We start from the raw sequence: 16,396 nt of genomic DNA, 5'->3' as shown, positions 1-16,396 counted from the left end.
ACCCCTTTAAGACAACCTTAGTCTCCTTGAGGTCTTTGTTATGTTATTGAGGACGTTAAACAGACCTGACCCCCACACGCCCATCCATTATATCGCTAGCTGTCCATTACTGGGACCTCTAAGCCTTCGTGTACTGGAACCAGTCTGACCGACTTGACAAGTCTGAAATAACTCAGTGAACAATGTCGTAAATCTGGTAGAGAATGCAAAGTGTGTGGGTCAGAGAGCAAACACTTCTCCCTTACATAATAAACCGGCTTCCACAGGCAATAAAGTCTCCTGAAAAAAACTTTACAAGACTCTCTCCCTGACAGATTCTTCTCGTCTGTCATCACACGTAGTATACATACATACTTCCTCAAAGGCTAAAAAGATGGCTTTCATATGACCTATATCAGGCCTACCATGTAATCCTTCTCTCCTGTGGGGGTGCCAGAGGTGTAACCTTAAGCAGAGGGGGCAGCGAGGGTTATACGGTAAAAACTGCCCCCCTTGTGCTCCTTTCAAGTGCAAGTGTGTCCTTAGGATGAGTTTGTAGTTGAATACTATGGTGCAATAGGGAGCCGGAGCCATCAGCTTTCTGCCCTGCCATACACTCTTGTAAAGACTCCACGCAGGGCAACGGCATGCAGTGATGTCATCACACCTGCTTGCATCATGACACTTACTGTGTTTTTTTTATTATTGCGCAGGATGATCGTTGTGCGAAAAATTGTTATATCATTCGAATGTAAGTGATAATCATCCCGTGTGTATGCAGTGATGAACATATCCTAGTAAAAAAGAGTGGTAGACATGTGGTGACCCCCTTAGGTGTTGTGTCGGAGGATCGTCCGGTCACTCGCTAGATGGTAGTGTGTGACGCCACTCCAGTGGTGGTTGGCCAAGATACAGCCGGACCTTAAGATGTTATTTTGTGACGCCAGTTTCGGTTGTGCACACAGGTATGGTGGCACACCTGCTTTTAGTTTAAAAGGCCAGTTGTACCTTGCCCCTGTGGACAGTGAACTGCCGGGCTGCTACGGGGTCCTTTGGGATGATATCATGATGGGCCGGAACGGTGTAGTGACCCTCCCGGACTATTGGAACTGCCACCCACAGAAAGGGGAAATGTCCCAAGGATGTGGTAAACACTGTGTTGATGTAAGGTGAAGAATCACAGAGTCTCTTTATCATAAATAATCTTGTTTTTACTTGAAAAGTACATGTGTGCAGCAAGTTATACAGCTTTGCTTTGACAGGGTGCGATACACTTAAAAGTTCCCTTGATAAAGCACTTGGTAAGACATTTGACAATACAGCAAACAGATCTGTGACTGGAATACAGTGAAGTACAGTTATGCTGACTGAGTAGTGTGTTGAGAGATACAAAGGATCAGAGTAGCAGAGCGAAGGATGACGTGAGAGTCCCAAACCAATTAGTACTGTGCTCTGCCGGGATGTTGGAGGATGAGGTAGAAGAATACTTAGAAGAAGAAGAGAATACTTGTGCCTGTGTAGTGACCTTTGGGTCTTCACACCACCTAATGCCCACCAGTGTCGGGTGACCTGTCCTATGAGGGTGACACAAGGCCCCAGACCTTGTTACCTGGGATTAGCGGACTGCTGCGGGTTCCCAGTTGACAACCAAGCTGCGATATAGAGTTCCTAATCTCTTAGCAAATTTGCTCTATCCGGATCAGTTCCTACCTTACTGCTGTCTGTGGATACTGTCCTGCTCTGTTACTCTCCTAGTCCACGGCGTGGGTTGAGATGATTTCTGACTTGTCCTCTCCTGTAGGAGTTTAACACTGCATAGTGTTGTGTAGAATAGACTGAGAAGAAACTGTGAGCTGTATCTTGTCTTGCTTCCTACCCAAACAGAGACCTAAGTGCCCATCCATGTCCCTGGCGGAGCGTGCAGATCTGCTGCATGCTGCGCTCGATGACGTAATTTCAGAGAAGATCTGCACGCTTCGCCAGGGACGTGGATGCGGGGCCCGCAGGGGAGGATGAGCGCCGCTCTGCCACACAGGAGGCCCCGGAGATCAGAGCTCCCTCACCTGCTTCTCCTGCATGTGGCTGAACCCATCCCCCCTCCAGGCAACAATCAAACAACTAATGGGAAGTCGGTAGTGTGTCATTGATCACATCTTTTGAGCTTACTCTAAAATCATTGTAAATTGTTCTGTGTATTGCTGCGTTTACACGGAACGGTTATCGTTCCAATTTTCACAATAACGATCGCATTTGAGCAATAATCGTTCCGTGTAAACACAGCGAACGATCAAGCGACTAGAAAGAAATCTTTAATTTTTATCTTTCAACATGTTCTCAAATCGTTTGTCGTTCGCTAAAAATTTGCAGATCGCTTTGTGTAAACGGTCTTTATGTTCACATCGTATATGTACGTGGAATCAGAAGGAGCAAATGATCATATCGAAATAGTCTCTGTGTTATACTGAAGATCAGCCAGCAGGTGGCAGTCATTCACAACAAAATGTAGATATTGGTTAAACTAGTTCTGCAGGAATGAACTAATTATCTAAATGTAATAACCAGAGATCTACGAATGTACTATTTTGCTCTTGTCTAGTAATACCCTCCCCGGCCCTTGCTCCATAACACCCTGCACAGGTGATCTGGTGGGCCTTGATGACAGACTGCCATAACAGCAGGAGGGGGTGGTCCATCTTCTCCCTCTTCTCCTGCGGTCCTCACAGCTCAGCTCCTTGCGTCATAGGTGGAGCAGGGGAGCTCCTTGTGCTGCTCGGCTTCCTGCTCCGCTAATGAAGGAAGAAGCTAGGGGGCCCCCGGGAGATGGGGGCCCTGGGCAATTGCCCAGATTGCCTGCCCCCATAACGCCGACTCTGTTAGCATCTGTTCTCAGTAACCATACTTACTAGCATCACTTCTGGGAACGCTGAGGCAGAATTGATTATGTGCTCCCAGTACTGTTTATTTATTGGTTTCTTTTATTCACTTCATAAAATTAGCTAAAAGGTACAAAGCAGAAACATGCCCCTCTGGGCCACCTGGAGATTTTCTAAACATTTCTGCAAGGATTTTAACTAAATTTCTCTCCAAAGTCCTGACAGGGGGGCTGTGCTTGAAATGCAACATAAGGCTAGGTGCACACTTTGTAAAGATCTTAAGGGCCGCACATCAATGTGCGCCAGCATCAGAACTGGCCGGAGCCACTCTTATATGTAAACTGACAGGGTTTTCTGCGGCCGTTATTCACTGAATAGCGGCCGCAGAAAACTGACATGACAGTTTTCTACGGCGCCGCTAGGGATCCCGGACGGAGTGTCTACTATAGGGGAGATTTATCAAACATGGTGTAAAGTGAAACTGTCTCAGTTGCCCATAGCAACCAATCAGATTCCACCTTTCATTTTCCAAAGAGTCTGTGAGGGATGAAAGGTGGAATCTGATTGGTTGCTAGGGGCAACTGAGACAGTTTCACTTTACACCATGTTTGATAAATCTCCCCTTATGTGTATACACAACGGCTGTGATTCCCACAGAACTTACGTTGTGTGAACATAGCCTAAGTCTTTATCCCGCTCCTGCTGTGACTCTTTTCAGCCATTGACTCCCAGCCACCAGTTATAGCTGAGATGTTCAGGACTTGTGGCAGGATCCTCTTTACACTCATCGCTTTTCTCATCCCTGTCATGGCGCCATCTGAACACTGGAGGGAGCCCCAACATTAGAGATAAATGATTAGAGTATCAGCCTAACAGGAACATAAAGGGGTAAATGTACTAGTAATAAAAGCGTGCACCAGGTCTCACTCCAAGATGTAGTCAGGTGAAGCACATATCAGGGAGCTTCACTCACTGGCTGTCAATCAAATCTGACTAATCGCCTTCATTATAGTCAGTTGTACAAATCAGACGGCTATTGTGGCTTAAGTGCACACTTCTTCTGGAGGCAGTAGGTCTCAGGAGAGAGACACCTCACAATCTTTAACTTGACGATATGTCAAGGGTTACTTTATATGACACTAACACTTTAAGTGTCCGTCATCAGACGTCATGTTGCAGAGACCTGTCAAATGTTTTGGTCAGTCAAGGTCTGGGTGTTTATTAGAGATGAACGAATTTGCCGAAGTTCGGGTTTGTATGAACCTGAACTATCGGCTTCTGATTCCCGCTGTCTGCCCGCTCCGTGAACAGGGTGAATACAGTCTAAGGACCGTCTGGAAAACTGGGATACAGCCTATGCCAATGTCTGTATCCCAGTTTTCCAGGCGGTCCGTAAGGTTGTATCCACCCTGTAGGCAGGCAGACAGCTCATCTCTAGTGTTTATACCTTCATCTCTATGTATAGCTGGGGGAAGCGTAGAGTTATGGGCTTCACTCCACAGCACACTGCCACCTTTTTCTCTAGGCCTGCTTTTCCAACAGATGTCAGGGAGAAGGACATTGGCATGGTGAATTTCAATATCAAGCCATATAAGCTATCACACGTGTCTGGCATCTGCTTACTTTGCCCAAAAAAAGCATGCATGTATATAGGGAAAAACCATTGGCTAAATGGCCCAATAAAATAGTCTAGCTGTCTTAAGGGGGCATTCACATGGTCCTTAAATACAGACAATGTGCTATGGAGTGGAGCTCAGAGTTTCTGACATCATTAATCATGATGATGCCGGGAGCTCCGAAATGTTAATGCAATATTGTGCCGCTGGACAACGTGGCACAGTGTCAGAGGGGCAGGGTCTAGCGCATCTGTGCCCCTCCCTGTGCTGGATTTTCATCTTCGGCAGGCCTAGGATGCCCTCGGCCCCGCCCCCTTGACACTGTGTCGCCTCGCTGTAATAAAAAATTTTTTTTTACACGAAAACTGACCCCAGGAAACAGATGGACCCACGGACCAGGCATGGATTGCAAAAACCTAACAAATGTTATTGGGGGTTTGGGGACGGTGTTCTGATACAGTATCGATTTGAATCTTTGTGCTACTGTACTGATACAACTATATTGCTGTTTTAGTATAGAAAGGCAAAGATTAAAACAGTTTCATTGCATGATGCATGCATGATGCAGTGACTTCTGAATTCCGATTCGTAGCACATTGTCCATGCACTGACTGTAATTATGGAACACATGAATGCCTCCTAATTTATGTCTCCTGGGCCCCAGTACAAAACCTGGTACAAGATTCCCACCTACCATGTTCCATTTATAATAGCGGTTTCTCCTTTCAAAGCAAAGGGGCTTCCTAATGTACCAGTGTGCTAACGTGATGTTACTTTATACCCTACATGCACATGTTCGCTTATTTATAGGCAGTCCTCTTCAGCAGCAGCTTTCTGCCAGCAGGGGGACATATTCTTATGGTAAACTGGTCCCTCCAGCCCTTTTTTTTTTTTTTAACTTAAAGGGGTTATCCAGCGCTACAAAAACATGGCCACTTTTCCCCCTACTGTTGCCTCCAGTTCAGGTGCAGTTTGCAATTAAGCTCCATTTACTTCAATGGACCTGAGTTTCAAAACCCCACCCAAACTGGAGACAACAGTAGGGGGAAAGTTTCCATGTTTTTGTAGCGCTGGATAACCCCTTTAAGATCAATGGGAGAATTTTCCAAGCATGTCACTATCCGTGCAGATTCTGTATGTAGATGAATGGAGTCACAGCTATTTACATTAGAATAACCTGTCCAGACCTTGTCCAACTCACACTAATCTGCAAACAGTTAATCAAAGGGCTTATCCAGTGTTAGAAAAACATGGCCACTTTTTTTCAGGGACTACACGATTCTTATCTCCAGATTAGGTATAGTTTGCAAATTAGCTCCATTCACTTCAATACAAATGAGTTGCAGAACCCCATCCAAACAAGAGTCGTTCTGTCTCTGGTAGAAAATGGCCATGTTTTTCTTATGCTGGATAGTCAATTTAAAGGGGTTTTCCAGGATTCTTTTCTTTCAAAACAGCACCACCCTTGTCCTCAGGTTACATGTGGTATTACAACTTCAATGGAACTGAGAGGCAATACCACACACAAATTGAGGACAAGGGTGTTTACACTAGAGTAGCTGCGGCTGCACACATTGTCCAGAGCTTGTTCCTCAGCAAGCCTGTGGGGAAGTCATTGTGGGGACTAGCCACTATTTCACATTCTAATGATCTATCCACCTTAGTCTTATGTGCACACAAACTTGCTTGCAAGAAATAGTCATAATTTGTCACACAATTTATAATTTCTTAGCTCATGCACTACAATGCCCAGCAAAACACTCCTCTCTATATAGTCCCTTACAACAGATCTTAACATGGAGATTTCCTCTCTCACTCTCTTGTCATAGAGCCAAGTATATAGTCACTATGCAGTGTTCAGGGCCATCAGATGGTTTGGCAGAGATACTCTGTGCTCTCTGCTCCCACTCTTCCTCACACTCTGTGCCCCCTCAGTCACACTCTATGCTCCGCCCCCTGACTTCCTGTATCTCACTTCCTCCTTCAGCCAGACCCAGCCCAATGTTGCCAATAGACACGCCCACTGATGCAGATGACCACACCCAGTGGCATAGATGGTCATGTGCAGCAGATAATACTTATTGTATACTAAGCATGGGCAGGACACTACACCGGATGGTTGTCTTGGGACACAAAAATTGTGTCTCCATGGGCCGCTGTAGTGTTTCTCATGCCACCTACCTGGTTACAACAAGCGTTGGCCTAGGAAGGGACGGCAGGGGGTGTTTAGAATGATTGCATTAAAAGGGTAGTCTTATGTCTCTGGCCCTTTATGTTATGGTATGTTTGCCACCTTTGGCCAGTTTCTGATGGCCAAAAAAATGGGTCTGGCTGGACTTTTTTCATGCTACTGTACTGACAAAAATTTAAACTGTTTCGGAACTCCTGGCATCATAATGAATCATGATGCCGGGAGTTCAGTATAGTGGTCCATACCACTTCTTCCATGCACCGCAATCACTCAACATGTCACTGCCCCCTAGATGTTTGGGAAAGGTCAGGAGGTTTTGAGCATTGTCACTGTCCTCTGACCAAGAAATTTTCTAGAATTAACCTGCAGTGTCAAGAAAAACGCTACACAATTATATACAAACTTGCTTGCAAAGGTTTATTGGGCAGAAGATGCAAAGAAAGCAAAAAGCATTACAGAAGGTGAGACCCTAGAGGGTCATTGATAATGTTCTTGGAGGTCTAGGTTAATATCGCTCTTCGAGTTCCCTCATTTCTGAAGAGACAACTTTTCCATCCACCACATCTTCATAGATGGTCCTGACTTTTCTCGTTCTGTTTGGATCTTTGGAAGAAAACAAAAAAGTTAGTAATAAGGAAATAACATTTTGGACATAAATGCAGGGTTAAGTGCGTTCTAGAAGAGTGCAAGGCAAACTAATGTGTTCTGCTGGTGTATGTGACCAATGAAGGTCCATGAGTTGAGGGTCCCATAGACATCTTCTGACTATGACATGAAGATACCATAAATGTCTAAGAGAATACTCCTTTAGCAGTTCTATTACATTGCACCTTGGTGTCGATAGGTGATGACCTGATATTTGAAGAAAAAGTTGCATTTACACTATCCAGTGTTACAGATTTTTTTTTTAGTCCAATGGAAATAGATACGCTTGCCAATTCTCATTCATGTCAAGGGACATTTTTATGGTCCAGTTGGGGATAATAGCCATCACACATATATGGCCACACTTGGTCTATACCATACTGGATCATCATGTTAGGGCATCTGGATACATTGCCATTAGAGATGAGTAGAGATGAGCCAACCGGGTTCGGATCGACTCGAGCATGCTCAAGTTCATCAGAACCCAATCGTTCGGCATTTGATAAGCGGTGCTGCTGAAGTTGGATAAAGCCCTAAGGCTATGTGGAAAACATGGATATAGTCATTGGCTGTATCCATGTTTTCCAGACAACCTTAGAGCGTTATCCAACTTCAGCAGCCCCAGCTAATCAATTGCCGATCAATCGGGTTCGGATGAACTCGAGGATGCTCGAGGTTTGCTCATCTCTAATTGCCATAATATATGGATGAGCCATGGTCAAGCAGTGCTCTTCATAAAAAGAAAAACCTGAGTTGGGCTCCATCGTCTATTAGTTCCATATGGCCATGACAGAAGCCCCTCAAAGTCAAAAGTAGACTCAACATATTTCGAGATTTGAGGTTCTTTCTATTTTGCAAAATGTCCATGGCTATGTGGTCCTCGCCATGATTGTATCCATACTAATGTATGCTGGCCATACGCATAAGACAGTTGTGGTCCATATGCTATGTCACCTGGTGCCCCTACCTTCATCCCTGACATGTATTCTAAATGGAAAGAGGCTGGTGGTGGCATTCCTCCTTGAGAACAAAAGGATTGGGCAGTTCAAATTCAACATGCTCGATCCTTCTCTCCCTCAACATCTGCCATCAGGGAGAGTCGAGAGAACTCTGTACCAATTAGATGGTTGGCCAGTCCCATCACAGTTGTCAGGTATTGCCTAATGTTGCATCATTCATATAAAATGACACCTAAAGACAACTCACCTTTAGAAGAATCCACTGAAACTGCCGGGGACCTTTGACTTGTAGAGCTACTTGATGAAATGCCCAGTGACCTTATATAAGGAAAGGATTTGTTAGTCGAAGCTCAGAACACACTTTAATCCTTGAGCATGTGCCTTCCTTACCCTCCTTCTCCTTCGAGTAGCTGACGATATTTCTCAATCTCTTGCTCCAGACGGGTTTTGATGTCGAGGAGCCGTTTGTACTCATCGCTTTGGTTTTCCATGTCACATCTTAGCTGGGACAGTTGTTCTTCCACGCTACTGATGATACCTTGTATTTGCGAGATCTGGGCGCAGTAACGACCTTCAGTTTCTGCCAATGTGTTTTCAAGAGATTTTTTCTGCAGATGTGAACAATAGTTTAAATGAATCATCTTGTTTTAAGGATTTTACATTGTAACTGTGCAAGTCTACGCAATATAAGTCTGATCTTTATGACTGATATATTGCAACCTCCTGTTCTTTTGATGTAAGAAAAGTGGAGCTGTTGTCACCATTTTGTCTCTATCACAGCAAAGGATTATGGGCAATGCTGAGCAGAGAGGCCAAACTGTTCGGGTTCGGCAATGTTCTCCAATATAGCATATATTGTTCCACTTATTCATTAGACCCATTTACTTATCACCATACATATTCGTACCAATGCCAGCTGGGACTGCAGCTCTATCTCCAGGGCTTGAAGGCTTCTCTTTAGATCGGTGATCTCTGAATTGCTGGACTGCACCTGAGCCACCCCAGCCGAAATCTCTTTCTTCAGCTCATTACTCTGAAACAACAAAGTAGCAGATTATATATTAGTCATATGATTAGGATAACATATGTTTTAGACAGATGAAACCAATGAATGGTAGTTGGCCACTTTGCACAATCCCCTTTTGCTAGAATAGTCCTTTGAAGATAAAAACAATAGATAGCATCCTGCTACTTGGACCTACTGAAAATACCTATGGGAATACATGGAAGCATGGGTTCAACTCCCTTCTCTTGACCTCAGGTTGTATGTGGTATTACAATTTGGCTCCATTTAATGGAACTGAGCTGCAATACCAGGCACAACCTAAGGACAATAGTAGTCCTGTTTCTAAGAAAAGGCTGGATAACCACTGTAATCATTAGTCATAGTTAGGATTTTCTATTTCTTAGTTTACTGCTCTACAGATACCTTGGCCATGGTAGAGTGGCCTTTTTGCCACCTATTGGAATGTAACCTCTTAGGGCACCTACGCTACCCAGTGTACCCTCCCCAAAGCTACTTTCTTGCACCTTCCTATATAGTGGTCTTGCAGTTCTTCAGTTTAAAGAAGTTTTACAAATAGAGACCACTGGCATAGTTGTAGTTTTTCGCACCCTGTTCTGTGGTATCATTGATTGCAATTCCATGTGACTATTGGTCTTTCTCCCCTGAACTGTGACTAATTTACAATCTGATCTACTACTACAAGTCATGTATTGAAAGAAATAAGAATTTTTTGAATTCTTGCTATATGCATGTTTTCCTGGACTTCCTAGGGCTGCACCCAACTTCTTCAGCCTCTGGTAATCAAATGTCGCACGATCGGATATGAGCAAGCAAGTCCTTCACTTTGATGGAACTGTCATTGGAAGCAACTGAATTCTTCCCTTTTCTACTTACATACTCAGCAACAGCCCTGATATAACCAGGACAGTCCCACATACTGGATCAGGTAAGAGGCAGAGGTTGTCAGTTTTTGGGGACTTTTTCAGCCATTATGAGGGTTCCTGTATGTCTCGATGGCATGGCTTAGTTGTCATGATGGTCAAGAAGTCTTTTTAGAAACTATGCGTGAGAACATAGTATTTCTCCATACCTGCTCAAGGAATCGAGCCTCAGCTTCCCTTCTGTTCTTCTCAGCGATGGCTTCATACTGTTCCCTCATGTCATTCAGTATTTTGGTCAGATCATTGCCTGGAGCCGCATTCATCTCAACTGTGAGTTGTCCGGCCTGTGTTCCATGGAGAACAGATAACTCCTAGATACATGGAAGGGAAGAGGAATATGTGTTAGGAACTATGAGGAAAACATATATAGTCACCTTGATTTCTAGCTAAAGAAAAAGGAGAACGTGAATAGAGGACAAGTTAATGTTTCTTGGAATACCCCTTTAAGGTGGCATCAGACTTGCCTGCCATAATCCTTAATTATACTATGCACATTTGGGTGCTGAGCATGCATTGGGAACATTTTGGCACAGAGGTGTGTATGGGTAGTGTAATCTGCTCAGACCAGGTCAGATGACCATGCATGACCATTAGAGATGAGCGAACCGGGTTTGGGTTCAAGTCGATCCGGTATTTGATTAGCTGGGGCTGCTGAACTTGGATAAAGCTCTAAGGTTGTCTGGAAAACATGGATACAGCCAATGACTATATCCATGATTTCCACATAGCCTTAGGGCTTTATCCAACTTCAGCAGCCACCGCTAATCAAATGCCAAACGTTCGGGTTCGGATTGACTCCAGCATGCTTGAGGTTCACTCATCTCTAATGAACATGTCTGATAGGAATGAAGACTGTATGAAAACACTTATTACTACACCTTAAAAATGGACATACTTAGTCTTTTCCAGAAACAGTGCCATTCTTCTCCATGGCCACGTCTAATTTTGCGTCTCAGCCCTATTTATATGCCTTGGCTGAGATGCAATACTCCAGACAGAGACCAAGGACAAGAGAAGAGGTGTTTTTGGATCATTGGGTGATGAATAAAAATCTTTGGATAACCCCTTTAAATTAAACTTTTACTAATGTCATAGATTGCTTCATACCCTCTGTAGAATCGGTGCCTGGCTGACACCGTCGAGAATGTAAATTACAAGGCAGCCATAAGGAAAGCTCAGAAGAATTTCTGCAGTCAAGTCATGAACAGACAGGTTCTGGACGTAAATGCCAGAGGGAAAATATATTTAGATTTTAGCTATTTGAACACATTTGAACTGCTATTTATTTAAAGGATGAGTGGGGATTACGGGAAGCCGCATCAATCATCTTCTGTCTCTTGTGTCATGCCATACACACAACCAATACAAAAGGTCATCAACACCTAGGTCTTAAGTAACTTCCTAACCTTGGACTGATGTCTGCAGAATGTACAGTATCATTAATAACAAACACGACTCCACTACTTTAATACCTCTCCTACTGTTGGAGAAATTGGAAGACTTACTTAGGCCGAAATGGGCACTGTTACCTTAAGAAACTGTTGGCCTGCCATAGAGACGCTTATTGTTAGTCTGTGGGACCACTTTGTGTTATGCCCAGTGAGCCGAGGAGAGAAGCATTAAGCAAAGCACTTCTCCCTGCTCGTTCTAGTGACGAACAACCAGACCTAAATGATGAAAATATTTGGCATGTCTCTATGACCAATACACAGCTTATAAAGCCATGAATGTTCATCTTTTACCTATATCAATGTAGGTTTACACCTCACTTTTCCAACATGCAGTGTAGCTGCCCTCCATTTTGCTATGTAGTACCACCTAATAGAAATAATGTCTCTGAATGTTAAAGGGATATTCCCATTTTAAGGCGCTATCTCTTCAGAGTGCTGGCCAATAATAAGTGGTGTGCTTCCTTCATATTGGGGAAGATTTATCAAACATGGCATGAAGTGAAACTGGCTCAGTCGCCAATAGCAACCAATCAGATTCCACCTTTTTATTTTCCAAAGAGTCTGTAAGGAATGAAATGCTGAATCTGATTGGTTGCTAGGGGCAAGTGAGACAGTTTCACTTTACACCATGTTTGATTAAATTCCCCCATTGTGTACAAGCTTGTCCCTATTTTCATGATGACTTGGATCCCCTACTATCCAGCTAGGTATCCTATCCATGTCAGAGATGGCAATACCCCTTTGATGCATGACCCTTTAAAAAGCCTTAAAGGGGTTATCCAGCGCTACAAAAACATGGCCACTTTTCCCCCTACTGTTGTCTCCAGTTCAGGTGCAGTTTGCAATTAAGCTCCATTTACTTCAATGGAACTGAGTTTCAAAACCTCGCCCAAACTGGAGACAACAGTAGGGGGAAAGTGGCCATGTTTTTGTAGCGCTGGATAACCCCTCCATTTGGTGGTGCTAGAAAGGGATCTATTTTGTGTCTGTAGGACAGTTACTACTCTGCATAACTTTTCCCTAGGGGGCATTGCCTGGCCTATAAGACTCACTATGCCAGTTTGGTGCTGGTGTAGTGTTGCTCTTTTAAATGGTACTGGTGTAGTTTTGCTCTTTTGGATGGTACTGGTGCAGTGTTGCTCTTGTGAATAGTACTGGTATAGTATTGCTCTTGTGAATGGTACTGGTGTAGTGTTGCTCTTGTGGATGGTACTGACGTAGTGTTGCTCTTGTGAATGGTACTGGTGTTGTGTTGCTGATGGTACTGGTGTAGTGTTGCTCTTGTGAATGGTACTGGTGTAGTGTTGCTCTTGTGGATGGTACTGGTGTAGTGTTGCTCTTGTGGATGGTACTGGTGTAGTGTTGCTGATGGTACTGGTGTAGTGTTGCTCTTGTGAATGGTACTGGTGTAGTGTTGCTCTTGTGGATGGTACTGGTGTAGTGTTGCTCTTGTGAATGGTACTGGTGCAGTGTTGCTTTTGTGGATGGATGGTACTGGAGTAGTGTTGCTCCTGTTGATGTTACTGGTGTACTGTTGCTCTTGCTGATGGTACTGGTGTAGTGGTGTTCTTGTGGATGGTACTGGTGTAGTGTTGCTCTTGTGGATGGTACTGGTGTAGTGTTGCTCTTGCGTATGGTACTCGTGTAGTGTTGCTCCTGTTGATGGTACTGGTGTACTGTTGCTCTTGCGGATGGTACTGGTGTAGTGTTGCTCTTTTGGATGGTACTGGTGTACTGTTGCTCTAGTGGATGGCACTGGTGTAGCGTTGCTCTTGTGGATGGTGCAATGCGACTGCAAGTAAATAAGATGATATTTTGGTGGGGTGGTCTTCACAAAGAACATAGCCAATATTTTCTGTAAATGTAAACTTGGTAAAGGCCAAAGAAGGTTTTCTGTATATCAGCTCTATTGAAGTGAATGGTTCTGATCTGTAATATCTCACACTACCTGTGGACAATTGTGGTGCTGTTTTTCTAATTCTGGATATCCCTTACAACCTCTTACCTCTTGATGGTTCTTCTTGAGATAAACCAGTTCTTCATTGAGGCTTTCAATTTGTATTTCCAGGTCAGATCTTGCTAAGGTCAGCTCATCCAGGACTCTACGTAGGCCATTGATGTCAGCCTCCACACTCTGTCGGAGAGCCAGCTCATTCTCATACCTGTAAAGACATCATCCCCGTCAACATACTGTCATCCTTATGGGTTCCTGTGCACCACCTATCCACTTCATACAGATAACATATTTGATTTACTCACTTCAGTCTGAAGTCATCGGCTGCCAGTCGGGCATTGTCAATTTGCAAAAGGATCTTGGCATTTTCAATAGTGGCGGCCAAAATCTAAAATAAAAGGGTGAACAGTGATCAAGCCTTGTAAGTGTCCCTCCCTCATCCACTGTAGAAGACAAAATCATATCTTGTTCTTTCTCAAAGAGAAACATCCTTGCTCAGGTTCAAGCAGCCACCAAAGTAAAGGGAGGGTCCCAACATCAGCTTAGATATACCCTACATGGGCCCCAAAGTATACAAAGCAGCAGCCTCCGGTACATATACACATGGTTAAATTGTCTAATACAGTATACTGCTTTTCAGAATTCACATATATTATTTAAAAGCTGAGGACCCCTTTAAAGTCCCATCACCTAAACTTTTGCTAGAAGATAATGAAAGCAAAACATAATTGCTTTCTTTTTTAGTTTGGCCCCTTTGTCTTCCTGTAGTGTCGACAGCTCGTTGGCTAAGTCCCATTTCAGACTGTGATGCAAGGGAAAACAAGAGGTTTCTTCCAGCACTCCAAAATGATAATAAATAAAAGCAATCCTTTAATTCATAAATATTAAAAAGTTTTACTCCTCTTGGGAGAACCGACCAACGCGTTTCACACCTCTAGTGCTAAATCATGGTATATTCTAGCACTAGAAGTGTGAAACGCGTTGGTCGGTTCTCCCAAGAGGAGTAAAACTTTTTAATATTTATGAATTAAAGGATTGCTTTTATTTATTATAATTTTGGAGTGCTGGAAGAAGCCTCTTGTTTTCCCTTGCATCACAGTCTGAAATGGGACTTAGCCAACGAGCTGTCGACACTACAGGAAGACAAAGGGGCCAAACTAAAAAAGAAAGCAATTATGTTTTGCTTTCATTATCTTCTAGCAAAAGTTTAGGTGATGGGACTTTAAAGGGGTCCTCAGCTTTTAAATAACTTGTTTTCCCTTGCATCATTCGCATTACAACGCTGAGCCGGCGTCTTACTCATCCGTGCACCCTCCTCCCCCAAAAAGACTCGAGTCCATGAACACAGGAAAAATAGGTGAGCTGACTACGAACCAACATTTTTTTATGTATATAAGTTCCTGACCACCCTCCACTCTGAATGTGGAGGCCGGGCTGTGACGTCACAAGGTGATTGGGATCCTTGGGAGCAGTAAGTATGTATTTTCACTCCCTTCTATGCCTCCCATTGAGCCTACACATATCTCCAGGGCTTGGATTGTCCGTCCCTGAAGACATATGTAACCTCAGTGGGAGACACAGTGATGCCGAGCTGATTCAGATGAATTTTCGGCACTTGGGAATACCGCTTTAAGTCTACCTTTATTTGAAAAGCCAACCAGGCAACAACCACAAACATGACATCTGTGAAATGAAAACTGTGACTCACTCAATTCCCATTCCATCTTGCATAAAAGTTGACATCTTACCTTAGTCCTGAGATCTTCGATAATTGGATCAAATTTGCTGTAGTCTGCTGCTCCCACACCAGTAGTTGAGCCTGGACGTTGCTTTTCATACCACTCTCGGATTTTACGCTCAAGATCAGCATTATCATCCTCTAGAGCCTTGACCTTTTCCAGGTAGGAAGCCAGACGGTCATTTAGGTTCCGCATGGTTTGTTTTTCATTGGTGGCAAAAATGTCTTCCAGTGCTCCTCCTCCACCACCATGTCCTCCAGCACCAAATCCTCCACCACCACCGAATCCTCCACCAGCTCCACCACCGAATCCTCCGCCAGCTCCTCCACCAAATCTTGCACCTCCACCAAATCCCCCTCCGGCTCCACCACCAAATCCTCCTCCATAGCCACCACCAGAACCTCTGGCAAGTCCTCCTCCAAAACCACCACCAGCACCTCCACCAAATCCTCCTCCATAGCCACCACCAGCACCTCCACCAAATCCTCCTCCATAACCTCCACCACCCATATGTTCATGACTAAACTCTCCAAAGCCTACACCTGATCCATTCATGATTATTCCTCCCTGCCCCCCGCCGTATCCTATACCTCCACCACTTTCCTCATCTTTTCGCACTGTAAGTGACGATGAACCAAAGGAACCACCAACAGACCTTGAAAACGACATGGTGGTGGATCGGAGAAGGAATTGTCAGTGCAATCTGCAGCTGTTTTATCGCCCGGATGGTAGTTCTGTCACTTTTCCCGTCCTTTTATATGAAATAATAGTGGGTGTATCCTATTGCCTTCTTCTGGAAGAAATCACTGTTATGTAAGATCACGGATTTGGTGCCCAGGTAAATAATTTATTCCGTTTTGATATGTTCTTATCTGCACAAATATTTTAGCCCATGGCCATGTTTATTAAATCGAAAGGGTAAGATGGGTGGAGTGGTATTAACTGCTGGAGCCTTTCGGTACCTGTCTAAGCAGATTATTTATGCTGTTTATTATATGATTTCTCCCTGTGCATGCTTAGTTGTCACTGATCTTGGCACAGT

The 16,396-nt window shown here is 44.0% G+C and overlaps 1 protein-coding gene across 1 annotated transcript; it reads right to left on the bottom strand.

The window, feature by feature from the left end:
- Nucleotides 1-7,050: 7,050 nt before the first annotated feature.
- On the bottom strand, nt 7,051-16,097 carry LOC138772535 (keratin, type I cytoskeletal 47 kDa-like). The gene is made up of 8 exons (XM_069953000.1): nt 15,364-16,097; nt 13,921-14,003; nt 13,667-13,823; nt 10,360-10,521; nt 9,171-9,296; nt 8,654-8,871; nt 8,511-8,581; nt 7,051-7,262 (listed from the first exon to the last, which is right to left on the bottom strand). The coding sequence occupies exons 1-8, from the start codon at nt 16,021-16,023 to the stop codon at nt 7,165-7,167; spliced, it is 1,575 nt and encodes a 524-aa protein (XP_069809101.1). The 5' UTR covers nt 16,024-16,097; the 3' UTR covers nt 7,051-7,164.
- Between the last annotated feature and the right edge of the window lie 299 nt (nt 16,098-16,396).

This window comes from Dendropsophus ebraccatus, chromosome 14 (genome assembly GCF_027789765.1).
Source record: "Dendropsophus ebraccatus isolate aDenEbr1 chromosome 14, aDenEbr1.pat, whole genome shotgun sequence".
Classification (NCBI taxonomy): domain Eukaryota; kingdom Metazoa; phylum Chordata; class Amphibia; order Anura; family Hylidae; genus Dendropsophus; species Dendropsophus ebraccatus.
Note: the sequence above shows the minus strand (reverse complement) of the source record. Positions and strands in the feature narration are given on the sequence as shown.

Coding starts and splice junctions, on each gene's coding strand:
- LOC138772535 (XM_069953000.1), bottom strand. CDS start 16,023: ATGTCGTTTTCAAGGTCTGTTGGTGGTTCCTTTGGTTCATCGTCACTT. Junction 14,004..15,363: donor TCGAAGATCTCAGGACTAAG/GTAAGATGTCAA, acceptor CTTTTATTTTAG/ATTTTGGCCGCCACTATTGA. Junction 13,824..13,920: donor GCCGATGACTTCAGACTGAA/GTGAGTAAATCA, acceptor ATGTCTTTACAG/GTATGAGAATGAGCTGGCTC.